The 13539-nt window shown below is 44.7% G+C and overlaps 1 protein-coding gene across 1 annotated transcript in view; it reads right to left on the bottom strand.

The window, feature by feature from the left end:
• The window catches only part of dhx29 (DEAH (Asp-Glu-Ala-His) box polypeptide 29), a 34201-nt gene extending 22042 nt beyond the window's left edge, over window positions 1-12159 (bottom strand). The window contains exons 1-8 of the mRNA XM_007892182.2: window positions 11929-12159; window positions 11149-11222; window positions 9639-9752; window positions 8680-8809; window positions 7794-7948; window positions 6954-7085; window positions 5385-5511; window positions 4164-4328 (exon numbers count right to left, since the gene is read on the bottom strand). Of these exons, the coding sequence (XP_007890373.1) occupies window positions 4164-4328; window positions 5385-5511; window positions 6954-7085; window positions 7794-7948; window positions 8680-8809; window positions 9639-9752; window positions 11149-11222; window positions 11929-12076 (1045 nt within the window). The 5' untranslated portion in view covers window positions 12077-12159. The remainder of the gene's footprint in view (window positions 1-4163; window positions 4329-5384; window positions 5512-6953; window positions 7086-7793; window positions 7949-8679; window positions 8810-9638; window positions 9753-11148; window positions 11223-11928) is intronic.
• Between the last annotated feature and the right edge of the window lie 1380 nt (window positions 12160-13539).

Below are 13539 nucleotides of genomic sequence, written 5' to 3'. Positions count from 1 at the left end.
ACTGTCTGATGAGGGTAATTTCAATCTAGAAGTGATACTGTAGTACTTCCAGTTTTGGTCTCCTTATTTNAAAAAGGACATACTTGCCCTAAAGGGGGTGCAGCGTAGATTCACTCGGTTAGTTCGTGGGATGAGGGAACTGACCTATGAGGATAGGCTGAATAAACTAGGGCTATATTCTCTAGAGTACAGAAGAATTAGGGGAGATCTTATTGAAACATATAAGATTCTTAAAGGGCTGGATAATGTAGACACTGAGGGACTGTTTCCCCTGATAGGAGAATCTATAACCAGGGGTCACAGTCTTAAAATTAAGGGTCAGCCTTTTAGAACAGAGTTGAGGAAACATTTCTTCACTCAGAGGGTAGTGAATTTATGGAATTCACTACCCCAGAAGGCTGTAGATGCTCAGTCCTTGAACATCTTCAAGGTTGAGACTGATAGATTTTTTAAAAATAGAGAGATTAGAGGATATGGGGATAGGGCAGGTAATTAGAGTTAGGTCTGAAGATCAGCCATGATCTTATTGAATGGCGGGGCAGACTCGAGGGGCCGAATGGCCTACTCCTGCTCCTAATTCTTATGCTCTTATAAATGAGGCACAACACATTCATATTAGTGGCAGCCACTCGAATCGCATTTATTTTCCTCTCAAAACTACTTTGATTTCTTTGCACTAGTCGTATTTATCATCTCCAAATTTGGAACGTCGCTCCCCTATACTCCATTACTCCCTCACTTACTGGCCGAATTGAATCATGGGAAACGTAGTCTTGATCCATAAACCGCATGAGCACTTACCGAAATGACAAACAACAACACACAACAAAATTACATTTGTATAGCGCCTTTCAGGTGCTGGACAGACAGGGTGGAGGAGGGTGGAGGGCAGGGGAGAAGCAGGAGATTGAAAGCACGGTCGAAGAGGAGGGTCTTGTGAGGCAAGGGAGGGGAAGGGACTGTGGGATGGAGTCCCAGAGGATGGGGGCAGAGTGGCAGAAAGCTTGCCCACCAATAGTGGAGCGAGCGAGGCGGGGGTCGTGAAGCAGGCCGGAGCCCGCTGAGCGGAAGGGAGGAAGCAGGCTGGTAGGGTGTTAGGAGGTCTCAGAGGTAGGGGGGATCAAGACCATGAAGTGCTTTGAAGGTGAGGACCAGGATCTTCAGCTGTATCTTCTGTGTGATGGGAAGCCAGAGTCAGGGAGGATGGGGGTGATAGGGTCACGGAGCCTGGTGCGAGAGCAGACACGGGCTGCAGAGTTCTGGATGATCTGCAGCCCATGGAGGAAGATGTTGGGGAGGCCAACAAGCAGGGAGTTTGCATAGTCAAGCCTCGATGTAATGAAAGTATGTATAAGGGTTTCGGAAAGACAGTGGAAGAGCCGGGCGATGTTGCGGAGGTGGGGGAAGGCAGAGCAGATCATGGCACAGATGTGAAGTAGGAAGGATAGTTGAGGGTCAAACAAGACCCCAAAGTTCCGGACTGGCTTAGCAAGGTGGAGTGTGCAACCATGGATGGTGATGCTCTCAGCGCCTGAGGTGAGGAGGCACTGACGGGAGCCAATCAGGAGAGCCTCGGTCTTGTTGACGTTCAACTGAAGAAAGTTAGATCTCATCCAGGACTTGATGTCTGACATTCGGTCAGGACAGCAGTGGTCCTGGAGTAAAGGGTGGAGGCAGAGAGGTACAGTTGGGTGTCACCCGCATACATGTGGAAATTGACCCCATGTCTGCAGATGATGTCACCAAGAAAGAGCTTATCGATAATGAAGAGGTGGGGATCAAGGACAGAGCTCTGAGGAATGCCGCACGAGACGGTGCAGGGGCTAGAGGAGAAACCGTTTGTGGAGAAGTGGAGGCAGTGTGAGAGGTATGATCTGAACCAGTCCAGGACAGAACCGTGAAGATTGAGGTGAGAGGAGAGGCGGTGGATGAGGACAGAGTGGTCGACAGCGTCGAAGGCAGCAGAGAGGTCAAGGAGGATGAGGAGCCAGAGGGAGCCCTGGTTGCAGATGGACAGAATGTCATTTGTCACTTTGACCAAAGCTGTTTCTGTGCTGTGGACTGCATGGAAACCCGATTGTAGGAGTTTCTGAAGTGAGTGGCAGGAGAGGAAGGAGCGAAGCTTGGAAGCTACAATCGTTACAGGAACTTGGAGAGGAAGGGGAGTTTCAAGATGGAGCGGTAGTTTGAGAGTAGAGATAGGTCCAGGGAGGGTTTTTTAAGGATAGGAGTGATGACGGCATTTTTTAATGGGGTGGGAACAGTACCAGTGGACAGGGAGAGATTTCATATGTCTGTGAGTAAAGGGGCAAGGAGACGGAGCTGGGAGGTAAGGAGAGAGATAGAGATGGGGTCGAGGGAGCATGTGGATGGTTTCATGCGAGTTATAGTGGTGGTTGAGAGAGGAATGGGAGACAGGTTTGAAGGTGTGGAGGGAGGGATGGCTTTGGGCCGGGGTGGGAGGGGGAGATGGGGAGGGTGTAGCAGACGGAACGGCAGAGGCAGCTGAGCGGATCATCTCAACTTTGGATTCGAGGAAGTCCAGCATTGCTTCACAGTTGGCATTTGAGGTGAGGATGGGCGAGTCGTGAGAGGGTGGGCGGAGGAGCTGGTTGTAGCTGAAGAGGAGTCTGGGGTTGTCCTTGGCCTCCAAGATTGTCTTGGAGTAGAACAACGATTTAGCAGAGGCGAGGGCAGATCGGTAAGATTTGATAAAGTCCAGCCAGATCTGCCATCGGACCATTAAGTTTGATTTAAGCCAGGTGCCTTCAGCGGCACACACCTGTGCTTTAAGGAGCGGAGGTGGCTGGTGTACCATGGTGATTTACATGAACAGGAGACAGTTCGGGAAGAGAGGGGAGCAAGGGAATCGAGAGTGGAGGAGAGGAAGCTGTGAAGAAGAGTAATCGAGGAGGATAAGGTCATTGCGGGAGGAGTTCAGATGACTCCAAGGCAGCCAAGGAGGGGGGGGAAAAAGAGAGATTTTTTTTCCAGTGGCGGTAGGAGATGGAGGTGGGTTGGATGGTGGTGGGGAGAGGGATTGAGGGGTTTAGGGAGATGAAGTAGTGGTCCGAGATCGCTTTGTCAGTGATGGTGAGGTACGAGACAGTGAGGCCCCAAGTGATCAGCAGGTCGAGGGGGTGACCGCGGACATGGGTGGCAGTAGATGTGGAGGGAGAGGTTGAGGAAGGAGATAAGAGAGGAGAAGTCAGCAGAGGTAGAGCGGGAGGGGGTGAAGTGAAGGTTGAAATCACCTAGGATGAGAAGGCGTTTGGGGCAGAGGGAGAGGGAAGCTAGGAGGGTGGAGATTTCAGGGATGAATGCAGGAGAAGCCTTGGGGGGGCGAAAGATGAGGATAATTTTGAGGGAGAGGTTGGAGGGGTTATAAAGGGTAAGGTGTTCAAAGGAGGTGAAGGTTCCAGAGGAGTAAGGAGATAGGCCGAGCGGGGACCGGGAGATGAGAGCCACATCGCCACCACGGCAGTTATGATGGAAGGTGTACCCAGGTGCTGTGGCCTCTATCAGGGGGAAGGTGTCACTTGGAGTGATCCAGATTTCAGTGAGGGCGAGAATGTCGATGTTTTCGTCGACAATGAAGTCTTGGATAGTGAGTGTTTTGTTGGGAGCGGACATTTTGTAGGCCAATGTGGAGGGGACTCTGGGTGGCAGAATGTGGGGGCGACGGGGGGAGAGGGAAGACTGACAGGGAGGGTGGGGATGTGGTTCAGGGAAGAGATGTTGGCCCCCGTGGTCAGGGAACGATGAGCCTTGCAGCAAGAATGGGGGTTAGGACAGTCAGAGTCGCTGCTGTTGGACAGCCAGCGGCGTCTGCCATGGAGGGCCCGACGGAGTATTCGCAGGCTGGAGCAGAGGGAGGCTGTGGGAGGTCGAGCAGGATTAGGAGTCGGGGAGGGTGGTGGGAGAGGAGAACCGAGCGGGAGTAATGGAGGGTAGAGGACAGGGGTGGGATCATCGTGGGGATGCAGCTTGCATGGGCATTTATTGGCTTAATTGAATTACGCATGCAGCAGTGTAGATTATTGATTAAATTGAATTTTATACGATTATACAAGTTTGCCTGCAACAAGTTTATGAAAATTATGTTAAATCTTATGGGCCCGACTGAACTTTACTGCACAGTATTACATTGATCAGTAACTCACCTTCCTCTTTTACTTTTGCCCCACAATCTTCCAACATACGTAAATTGAGGGAATCTTCACTCTTACTGTCTAGCGGCTGGGAAGTTGAACTTTTGTTAGGTATCTTTACTTCTTGAATCTTAGTTGACCGCTCAAAGGCAGGATGGGTCTCCAATTGTTTCATCTCTTTACAAGAAATTTAAAAACAAGGTTTTATTTAGGTTACTAAAAATGGAGCAGACTTGGCAGGACTGCTATTACTTTTTATTAAGAAAAAGGGACATAAAGTAATCACTTAGTTATTCATCTTTATCAATGCCTTAATCTCAATTGTACAAGATTAATCTACAACATTTGAAATAACAAGGCCATTATTATTATAAATCGGAACTGAAACTATCTTCACTCTGAATGCTCAGATTTTGGTCAGTATTTTATAGTGGTTCATGAAGTTAGAAGAATCTCTACCTTCAGGAAGAGTCCTCATTGTGAGTGCAGGCCGAAGGAGTTTTGCCAATAGCTTTGCCAGCCTGGGCAAGGCTGTAGCATCTATTATTTTGCTATTTTGCTACTTGGATTAAAATTACAGTGCGACAGTTAGAATTTCCTTAAATCTTATTCTGTAATGTCAATTGAAGCATACAGTAGCATTGGCATATATGGAACTCCTAGTCTAGGTTGAATACTCATAAGCATGGTGATGGGTTTCCGCATGTGTCAAGACACTTGGCTAACCAAACGAAAGTAGCACATAATGCAATTGGTTATGTTTATAAATTCAGCAAGATGCAGAATTAAGTGAATTCACATCAACAAATTCCCTGATGTTTTTGTTATTTCAAATGACTACGTCCCTGGACCTGACAAATTTATCTCTTCTATCAGTTTAGATTTCAGTGTGACAGTGCAAAATTCAGGATTGAACAAAAATAGAATCCAAACCGCCTCTGCAGTCAAATAGCCTGCTGACACTTACTACAAAAGGTTCACACGTGAGCAATGGCCACTTGGGCAGGGCAGAAGAGAATAACCAACACCAGTGGCACTGCATCCCAGTAAGAGGAGCAACATTGTGACAGTGGCGAAATTTTTAAAAATTAAGACACCTGAAATTTAAATGAAAAAATTCTCCAATCAAATCCATCACCGCTTTAATGTTAAATCTTTGATTTGAAAAAAAACTTTAAAAGAATAATTTGATGGCAGGACCATTGGACAAATAAACCAGAATTATGTACTTACCCCGTTGAAGTATTTTTATCCTGTCCCCTGCTTCTCTTTGAGCTTGTCTGTTGTTATTTTGCTTAAAGGTTAAAGCCCGTTCTTTGACATCCTGGAGTTTTGCTACCAGCTCCAGGTAAAGTTCATTCTGTTCAAGAAATGTGAAAAATGAGATTAACATCTATCTAAAAACAATTTACAGAAACAGTTTTTTTCCACAAATAAACAGCAAATAAATCACATCTGTAAAAGGGGTGGGAAGAGTATAGGCGTGCTCTTCCCGTCCCTTTTACAGATGTGCATTTATGAGTATTTACAGCGTGAAAATAGAGGTGAAACCCAAGACCAAAATATTAGTGTGTGTGTGTGTGTGTGTGTGTGTGTGTGTGATTCAGTACATCAGTACACCAGGCAGTGCGAAAACTTGGGCAAGTTTCCTTACTCCACACGCCTAATAATAATCCCTCCAAAACAAAAAAAATAAATTGGCCATTTTCAATCCACAACTGTTTGTGGGACGCTGCCATATTTGGCTCCCGCGTTCGCCGACAAATATACGGTCAATTCATTTTACAGCATATTCTGTGAAACACTTTGAGACGTCGAGAAGACGTGAAAAGCGCTATATCAAATCCAAGGATTATTATTAGTTAATTTTACAGCCTACAGACTAAAGATCACCAAAGATAGCGCACTGGCCAAAGTTTCCTCGTTTTACCATTCCATCCTCTTAAGTTCCTCCCATTTTATCAAAATGAAACAAATTAATTTGTTCACAAAATCAGGTTTTTTTAAAGACATTTTTTAAACTCGGCAAATTCCCTCATCTCCTAATACAATTCTGGACTCAGTTTAGAAACTGAAATTCTGCCAGAATTGAACAACAACAACAACAACAACAAGATTCCATTTATAAAGCGCCTTTCAAGTCAGGAGGACGTCCCAACATTTACAAGGGTTAAACTATACTTCAAAACATAAAACTAATGATATTGTTTTTTTCCAGAATGTTAGACATTGTTTTAAAATGATTAAGCTAACAACAGCAAAATATTTTGAGTCAGAAGTCTAACACATGTAGGAAACGCCTTGCAGTGCTTAAGCATCTCCAATTGCAAATGCCAAGAATGCACAGAAGCAGATTCTAGTTCTTCAGTGCACAACTCTTCCCAACCCCTGAGACGGAATTGAGACAAGATTGCTGGAGTTGAGTGACCAGCAGCTGGGCGGGGAAGGGCTCGAGGCAGCAGGTTGTGAACTTCATCGTGGTGAGAAATGGGGACAAAGGTGTAAGGAAGGGGAAATGGTAGAAGCCGTGGCGGAGGGAGAAGGCAGTGTGGATGGTCAGGGTAGGGTGGAAGGGGGATGCAGCCAAGCAGATGTTTTCAATCTTTGAGACAAAGAAGTCTAGGAACTCTTCACACTTGGCATTTGTTGTTAGGATAGAGGGGACTTGTGGGGTGCACGGAGAACGTGATGGACGGTGGAAAACAGCATCTTTGGATTGCTGTTTGCTTCCAGGATGACTTTGGAGTAAAGTCATTACTTCCAATTCTTTACATTGGAATAAAGAATAACTTCCATACTTACTGGGTCAAAGTGTTCTTCCTCTTCAGATTTTTCTTCCGATAATTGAACATCAGCCACCAGCGGCTCATCATCATCATAACTTACTTCTTCAGCATAACGCAAAATCCACTGCTTCACACCAACTCCCTTTGTCTATCAAAAATAGAAGTTTTGCAACTTTATAAACTTTTCAGATGTCAAAATGAGAAATTTTGTCATTTGAGGAATCATCAGCTGCATAATATTAAATGTCCTACTTCAATGGAATGCAAAATAAATTCTTAAATACACACTTATAACTAAGATCCAACAGAAAGTTTAAAAATTCCATTCAATATATTGATCAAGCAGTTTTTCATTCTCTCACTAATATTTTCTTCCCCTGAAGAAATCTGACTTTGAGTATGGTAACACAAGCCCCAACCACATGCCAGGCATCACCTCAAGTGATTATTATTGACGTGCTAGTATTCAGAATGAGTGTCCTCAAGTCTTTCAACTGTAGAAGTCATGCAGCCCAATTAAGTTTCCTATAGCATGGAAGGTTAGATAACAATTAGGGAGTGTGAAGTCCAGCTATTTTCCCCTTCCCTAACCAAGGGCACATGGCAAATTCTTCCTGAAGTAGACACTTCCATGCAGCTACCTTGAAGACAAAATTGAGAGATCCACTGATCAAACACTTGTATTAAGAGTCCATGTCTCTTCCTTCCTGTGCCCCCACCCCCCAGCACACACCAATTAATTGATTCATTCTAGGATTTTCATTTTAAAAATATATGCTTAAAGTTAACATAGACTTCAGTATCTTTGCTCTTGTGAACAAAATAAGACCAGTCTAAAACTCAATATCGACTTCACCTGTGCCTGAGGCTTGTCTTTGTGTGCTGTGGCCTCAGACACTTGAGATTTTATAGCAGGTTCCACAGGAGACTTCTGCATGGTCTTAGACTTGGCCTTTGTCTTCTCCTCTTCGTCTTCTTGTAGCTTCAGACTGAATCCATCAGGCAATAAATCTTGAATAAGAATTATTACAAGTTATTCTAGATCCATTCTATTCCAATTTCACTAGAATACCACCCAATTTAAATTATTCTAAGTCTGTTAAAACTCAGTTCAAGCAAACGCATTAAGTAATGATCAAATATTTATTTTGTACTGTTTTGCCAAATATATTTAGGTTGAATGGACAATTTGGTTCTCCAAATAAAGGGAATCTTTGCTTCAATCACTGCTCCTTCCAATCATATATTTTTATTTCAAGATGCATGAAATACTTTGTGAAAATTAATCTGAATTAGTTTTCAATTTGACTCAAAAAAGATGCAATTCTATCATTTCTTCCTCTTGTCTTTTTGATCATGTGTTGGAGACCAGGCTGTCTGCACGATGTATTCAGAGAATTTTTATCCCTCAGAGGTGTTAGGATGTGGAATTCTCTGCCAAGTATGGTGGTAGAAGCAGAGTCCCTTGTGGGTTTCAAGAGGAAAGTAGATAGGTGTATGAAGGATAGAGATATATTTAAACGTGCCTCACATGATGTGCCAATTAAGAGGAACATTCCTTCAGGGAAAGGGAAATTCTGGAAAAAAAAACTGCCCTTTTTAAAAGCATAGAAACATCCAAAATGTTAACAGCTGAAACAAAGCCCAGAATGAACCAGACTTGAGAAGCAAGGGACCTCTGGAGAATATTACTGAGGTAGTATCGAATTCAGATAAACTAACTCACCATCTACTCAACTTACCATCAGGAAGATTTAAACACAACCAATCCAAAGCAGAATGAAGATCCCCACCATAGATAACAGTATTTTTCATCGCTTCTTCGATGTGCTCAGTCTTAAATGAAAAATTTTGCAAAGCACCATAGAGATCCTAAACAGAACAATGCTCAGTTAATTAAACTAAATTTACATATTTTAAAAACTTAATAATTTAAAGTTTTTTTTAAGTCACCTTAGTAAAAACTATTTGGATGAATTACACACTTCAGGCAATGTTTATAGACATAAACAATGACAACACTATTCAAAGCCACTATATCTGAAGGTTTGCACGACAAAGCCAAAGAGCACAGCTGAAACAGCTTTAAGAAGATCATATGAAATGCAATTAACATTGGCTTCAACACATTTGCTGCTAATCCACATCTCCTCAAAATCCACCATCAATCTTCTTCTATGCCTATCAAGTTTTGTAGAGAGCCAACCATCTGTGATGGTCTCGGTAGCCCATTTCCTGTCATCAACCAGGGCACTGCTGATGACAGCCCAACCAGCATGGCACATTGGCGCATGGACTTGGAAGGACAGACCAGTCACTGGTAGCAAGGATTCTTCCCATTCAGCTCCTGTAATTTTTTTCTGCTTTGTATATCAAGTACTGGAAATTAAAATATTTGCTCTCCTTTAGGTGAGGAGGAAAGAATTACTGATTAAAAAGTAACAGCATTTTTTCTGGGTTGTAGACCAAAGGTTATTGAAATATATCTGAATAGGAGTACGATAGTCAAGCTAACATCAATTCAAAGAAAACACAACTATAATATCTAAACTATATGTGAAGTAAGAATAATCCTTACATTTGATACACATGATGTGCATCATACTCAAATTATATGTTATTGGGAAACTAGGTACAATCCTTTTGATTAAAGTGCTTGAAGCCCTTGCAATACTAGAAAAAGGAAGACAAATTATGTTACCTGTAGTTTTTTAGCTGTTAGCCTGCCAGAAATTGTCCCAGACCAGCATTGTTCCTTTTTAAATTGATTGATTAATCTTATAATTCTTTGCTCCAACTCAGGTTCAATGAGCACCTTTTGAAAAAAAAAACAGAAAATGAACAATTATTTACATTACATTCTTCCATCCAAAAGAGACATATTACATATAGTGCATAATATATTAGTAATAATAATCCTTCAATTCGACATAGCTCTTTATCACGTCTTTGAGGCGTCTCAAAGCGCTTCACAGAATATACTGCAAAGTGAATTGACTGTATATTAGTAGTTAGTAAAAAGGCACTGTATAAACAAATTGCATTGTATTACAGGCCCACGATCTGCACATTTTATGGTGCTAAAAATATGAAATGTATGGAAAAAGAATATTATTTTGGGAGAGACTATTACACATGGTTAATGTGTTGAAGAAGTTTTATTCTACAAGGATATAGTTTCACAGACGAAAATGCACATCCAAAACATAGAAAAAATTTCATGTATAGCTCTAATAACTCTCAACTGCCAAAACTTAGCCAAAGACAATGTAGTTCACTTCTGACCCCCAACCCCCCACCACCCTCAAATGATGGTTTGCAACAGATTTCCAATTTTAGTCATACCTTTAGAAGTTCAAAGGACTTCCCCAGAAAGAGTCAATGAACTAGTCAAGTTTTGTATGTACCCTTGAATTATTGCTAACTTTGGAGCTGGTTGCCCCCTCTACACCAGTGCAAGCCCAATACAGTAAAACTCAAATAAGTTGGATTAGTCAGGACCATAACGTTAAATACGACTTACACGAAGTCCGACAAACTGTAGAAGTCATAGAAAATCCGATTTAATAATAATAATCCTCGCATTTTGATATAGTGTCTTATCACATCTTCGAGACGTTTCAAAGTGCTTCACAGAATATACTGTAAAGTGAATTGATTGTAGTTCTGTGGGCGAAACACGGTAGCCAATTGCGTGGAGCAGTGTCCCACAAACAGTCGTGGATTGAAGTCACCAATTTATTTTCAATAATCCACACTGCACATGTGTAATTTAATGCAGCTCGTAAGTGCCCATGTGGTGACAGGTAAGACTACATTTCCCACAACTAGTTGAGTATTCACCCTTCACCGCATGCCCACTTAAAACTTTGGAATCGCAGGAAATGAAGTTCTTCTGCGCACACCTCAATGGATGAAGACTATGTTTCTCGTGATTCAATTCAGCAGTATCCTTTGTCCTTATTGTCACCCTTGCGTCAATGGGTAAGGCCTCCAGTAAGCATGAGAGTAATGGAGGGTAAGGGAGCGGTATGATGAGTTAGGAGGTAATACATGTAGTGTAAAGAAATCTAAGTCGTTCTGATAGTAAACTGATGGGACTTGGGTGAATATACGATTTATAAAGATAAGCCAATGTGAGTTTTATTGTATGTAATACACGAAAAAATTAAACAGCAAGCATGAGTTTTTGCATCTTTGCCTGAAATCACCTTGATGGCGGATTTGTCCAAATTTCCGCTTGCTTCATTTCTGGATGTCGCACCAAAGCTGTAAGTCTTTGGACCTAAAGAAAGCACAGAAAAGCTGCATTATTAAATGCAACCCAGAAAGCATTCACCTGGCACTACTATTGCCAAAACCTGAGGCAAGTTTCCTTACTCCACACACCTCGATTCACCGTGGAAAATAAATAGGAACATGGTTGTTAGTTAATTGGCGGACAGCTTTCCAGGGTAATAATCCCTTCGGAAAAAAATAATAATTTGGTCAGTTCAATCCACAACCTTTTGTGGGATACCGCTGTGCGCAATTGGCTGCCGCGTTTCACCCACAAAAAATACAAATCCCTTCACTTTACAGTATATCCCGTGAGGCGCTTTTAGATGCCTCGAAGACGAGATGAGGGGCTGTATCAAATGCAAGGATTATTATGCAAAAAGCAGCACAGTGTGTGGGGAAGGAGTGTAAAAACCGCATCTTATTGTACTGTTCGTATATTTTTTTATTATCAGATGCAAAATGCAAAGACGATTATTGGTCCACACACACACACACACACACAGTGCCTGATGTATGCCCTATGAGACCCTATGCAATTCCCAGCGCGGGTTCTTATTTGGGTTTTGTGGATGCCCAACATATTCATCTATCGTTTAAATGAATATTATCTCCTCACCCTGTCACACCGGACAGGATACCCTGTGTGTGTGTGTGTGTGAGGGGGCGGCCCTCCCAACCCTCCCTCCGCGGGGACTCACCACTCGCTTTACCTTTGCTCTCTTTAGCGGCCACTCTGGCGACAGGAGGCCGCGGCGTTTGCTTTTTGCCATCCGACGGTTGCTGGGCCCCTTCCGGAGCCTGACCGCTGGGCCCCGGCGGCGGCAGAGGCTCGGATTTCCTTTTCTTCTTACCCCCCATGTGCGGCAGCGGCAGCGGCAGCCCTCCTCCTCGCACTGAACCGGCGGCTGTTAGACCGCAGGGCGCAGGCGCCGCCCTCGCGCCGGCGGAGAGCGGCGAGGTCGAGCTGCCGGAAGTGACGACAGCGGACCCGAGGACGGCGGTTGACAGTTGGAGCGCGAGCGCCCCCACCACCACCACCGCCACAACAGCAGCAGCAGCAGCAGCAGCGACTACTTAATAATAACAACAACAACAACAAGATGACATGTGTATGGCGCCTTTCACGTCGGGAGGACGTCCCCAGGCGCTGGACGGTGTACAGCATTTCAGACCCGAGCTGGGGTGGCCGATGGTATGGTCGAAGAGGAGGGTCTTGAGGCGGGACTTGATGGAGGCTGAGGAGGGGGCGAGGCGGAGTGACTGGGGGATGGAGTTCCAGAGGTTGGGGGCAGAGTGGCTGAAGGCTCTCCCGCCAATGGTGGGGCGGGTGGGTCGGGGGACGTGGAGCCGGCCGGAGCCGGCTGAGCGGAGGGAGCGGGCGGGTTGGTAGGGGGTTAGGAGGTCGCGGAGGTTGGGTGGGGCGAGGCCATTGGAGGGCTTTATTTATATGTAATAATAATATTGCATTTGAGACAGCGCCTTATCACGTCTTCCAAGTGTAAAGTGAGCTGAGCCAACACGGAAACTCGGTGCCCTTTTCGACCCTCAGCTACCCTTCAAAGCCGTGACCCGTTCCGCCTTTCCCCACCTCCGCAAAGTTGCCCGCCAAGACCCGGATCCGTGCTTTCATCATGTCCCGGCTCGACCTCGCCAACTGCCTGCTCGCTAGACTTCCCAACTCTTCCCTCCACAAGATGCGGATTATTCGGAACTCTGCAGCTCGTGTCCTCACCCGCACCAGGCTCCGGGAACCTATCACCCCCTTTCTTCCCCATCCCTCAGAGAATCTCGTTCTCACCTTCAAAGCCCTCCATGGTTTTGCTCCCCCCCCCCTACCACTGTGACCACCTAACCCCATATCAGCCTGTCCGCTCCCTCTCTCAGTGGACACCAGCCTGCTTCAAGACCTCCGCACTTCCTGCCCCACCATTGGCGGTATCTCTGCCCCCACACTCTGGAACTCTCCTGCAATCCTTCCGCCTCACCCCCTCTGTTGCCTCCTTCAAATCCAGTCTTAAGACCTTGCTCTTTGACCATGCCTTCGACCGCCCTCCCACCCCCCCTGCCCCCCACATTTCCTGATCCCAACTCCCAGCTCTGGTCCAATACCCCTGACTTTCCAGGACCTGGGGTGCTACATAAGTGTAATTTGCTGTTGTAGTAATTGTATATTTTGTGGGCAAAATGCAGCAGCCAATTGCACACAACAATGTCCCACAGACAGTCATGGTATGAGTGACCATATTATTAATTTTTTTGAGGGGATTATTCCCCTCGGAAAAGCGATCCACCAATCAACTAATAACTGGGTTTCTACTTAC

This window comes from Callorhinchus milii, unplaced genomic scaffold (assembly GCF_018977255.1).
Source record: "Callorhinchus milii isolate IMCB2004 unplaced genomic scaffold, IMCB_Cmil_1.0 Scaffold1, whole genome shotgun sequence".
Classification (NCBI taxonomy): Eukaryota; Metazoa; Chordata; class Chondrichthyes; order Chimaeriformes; family Callorhinchidae; genus Callorhinchus; species Callorhinchus milii.
This window is presented reverse-complemented; position numbering and strand designations above follow the sequence as displayed.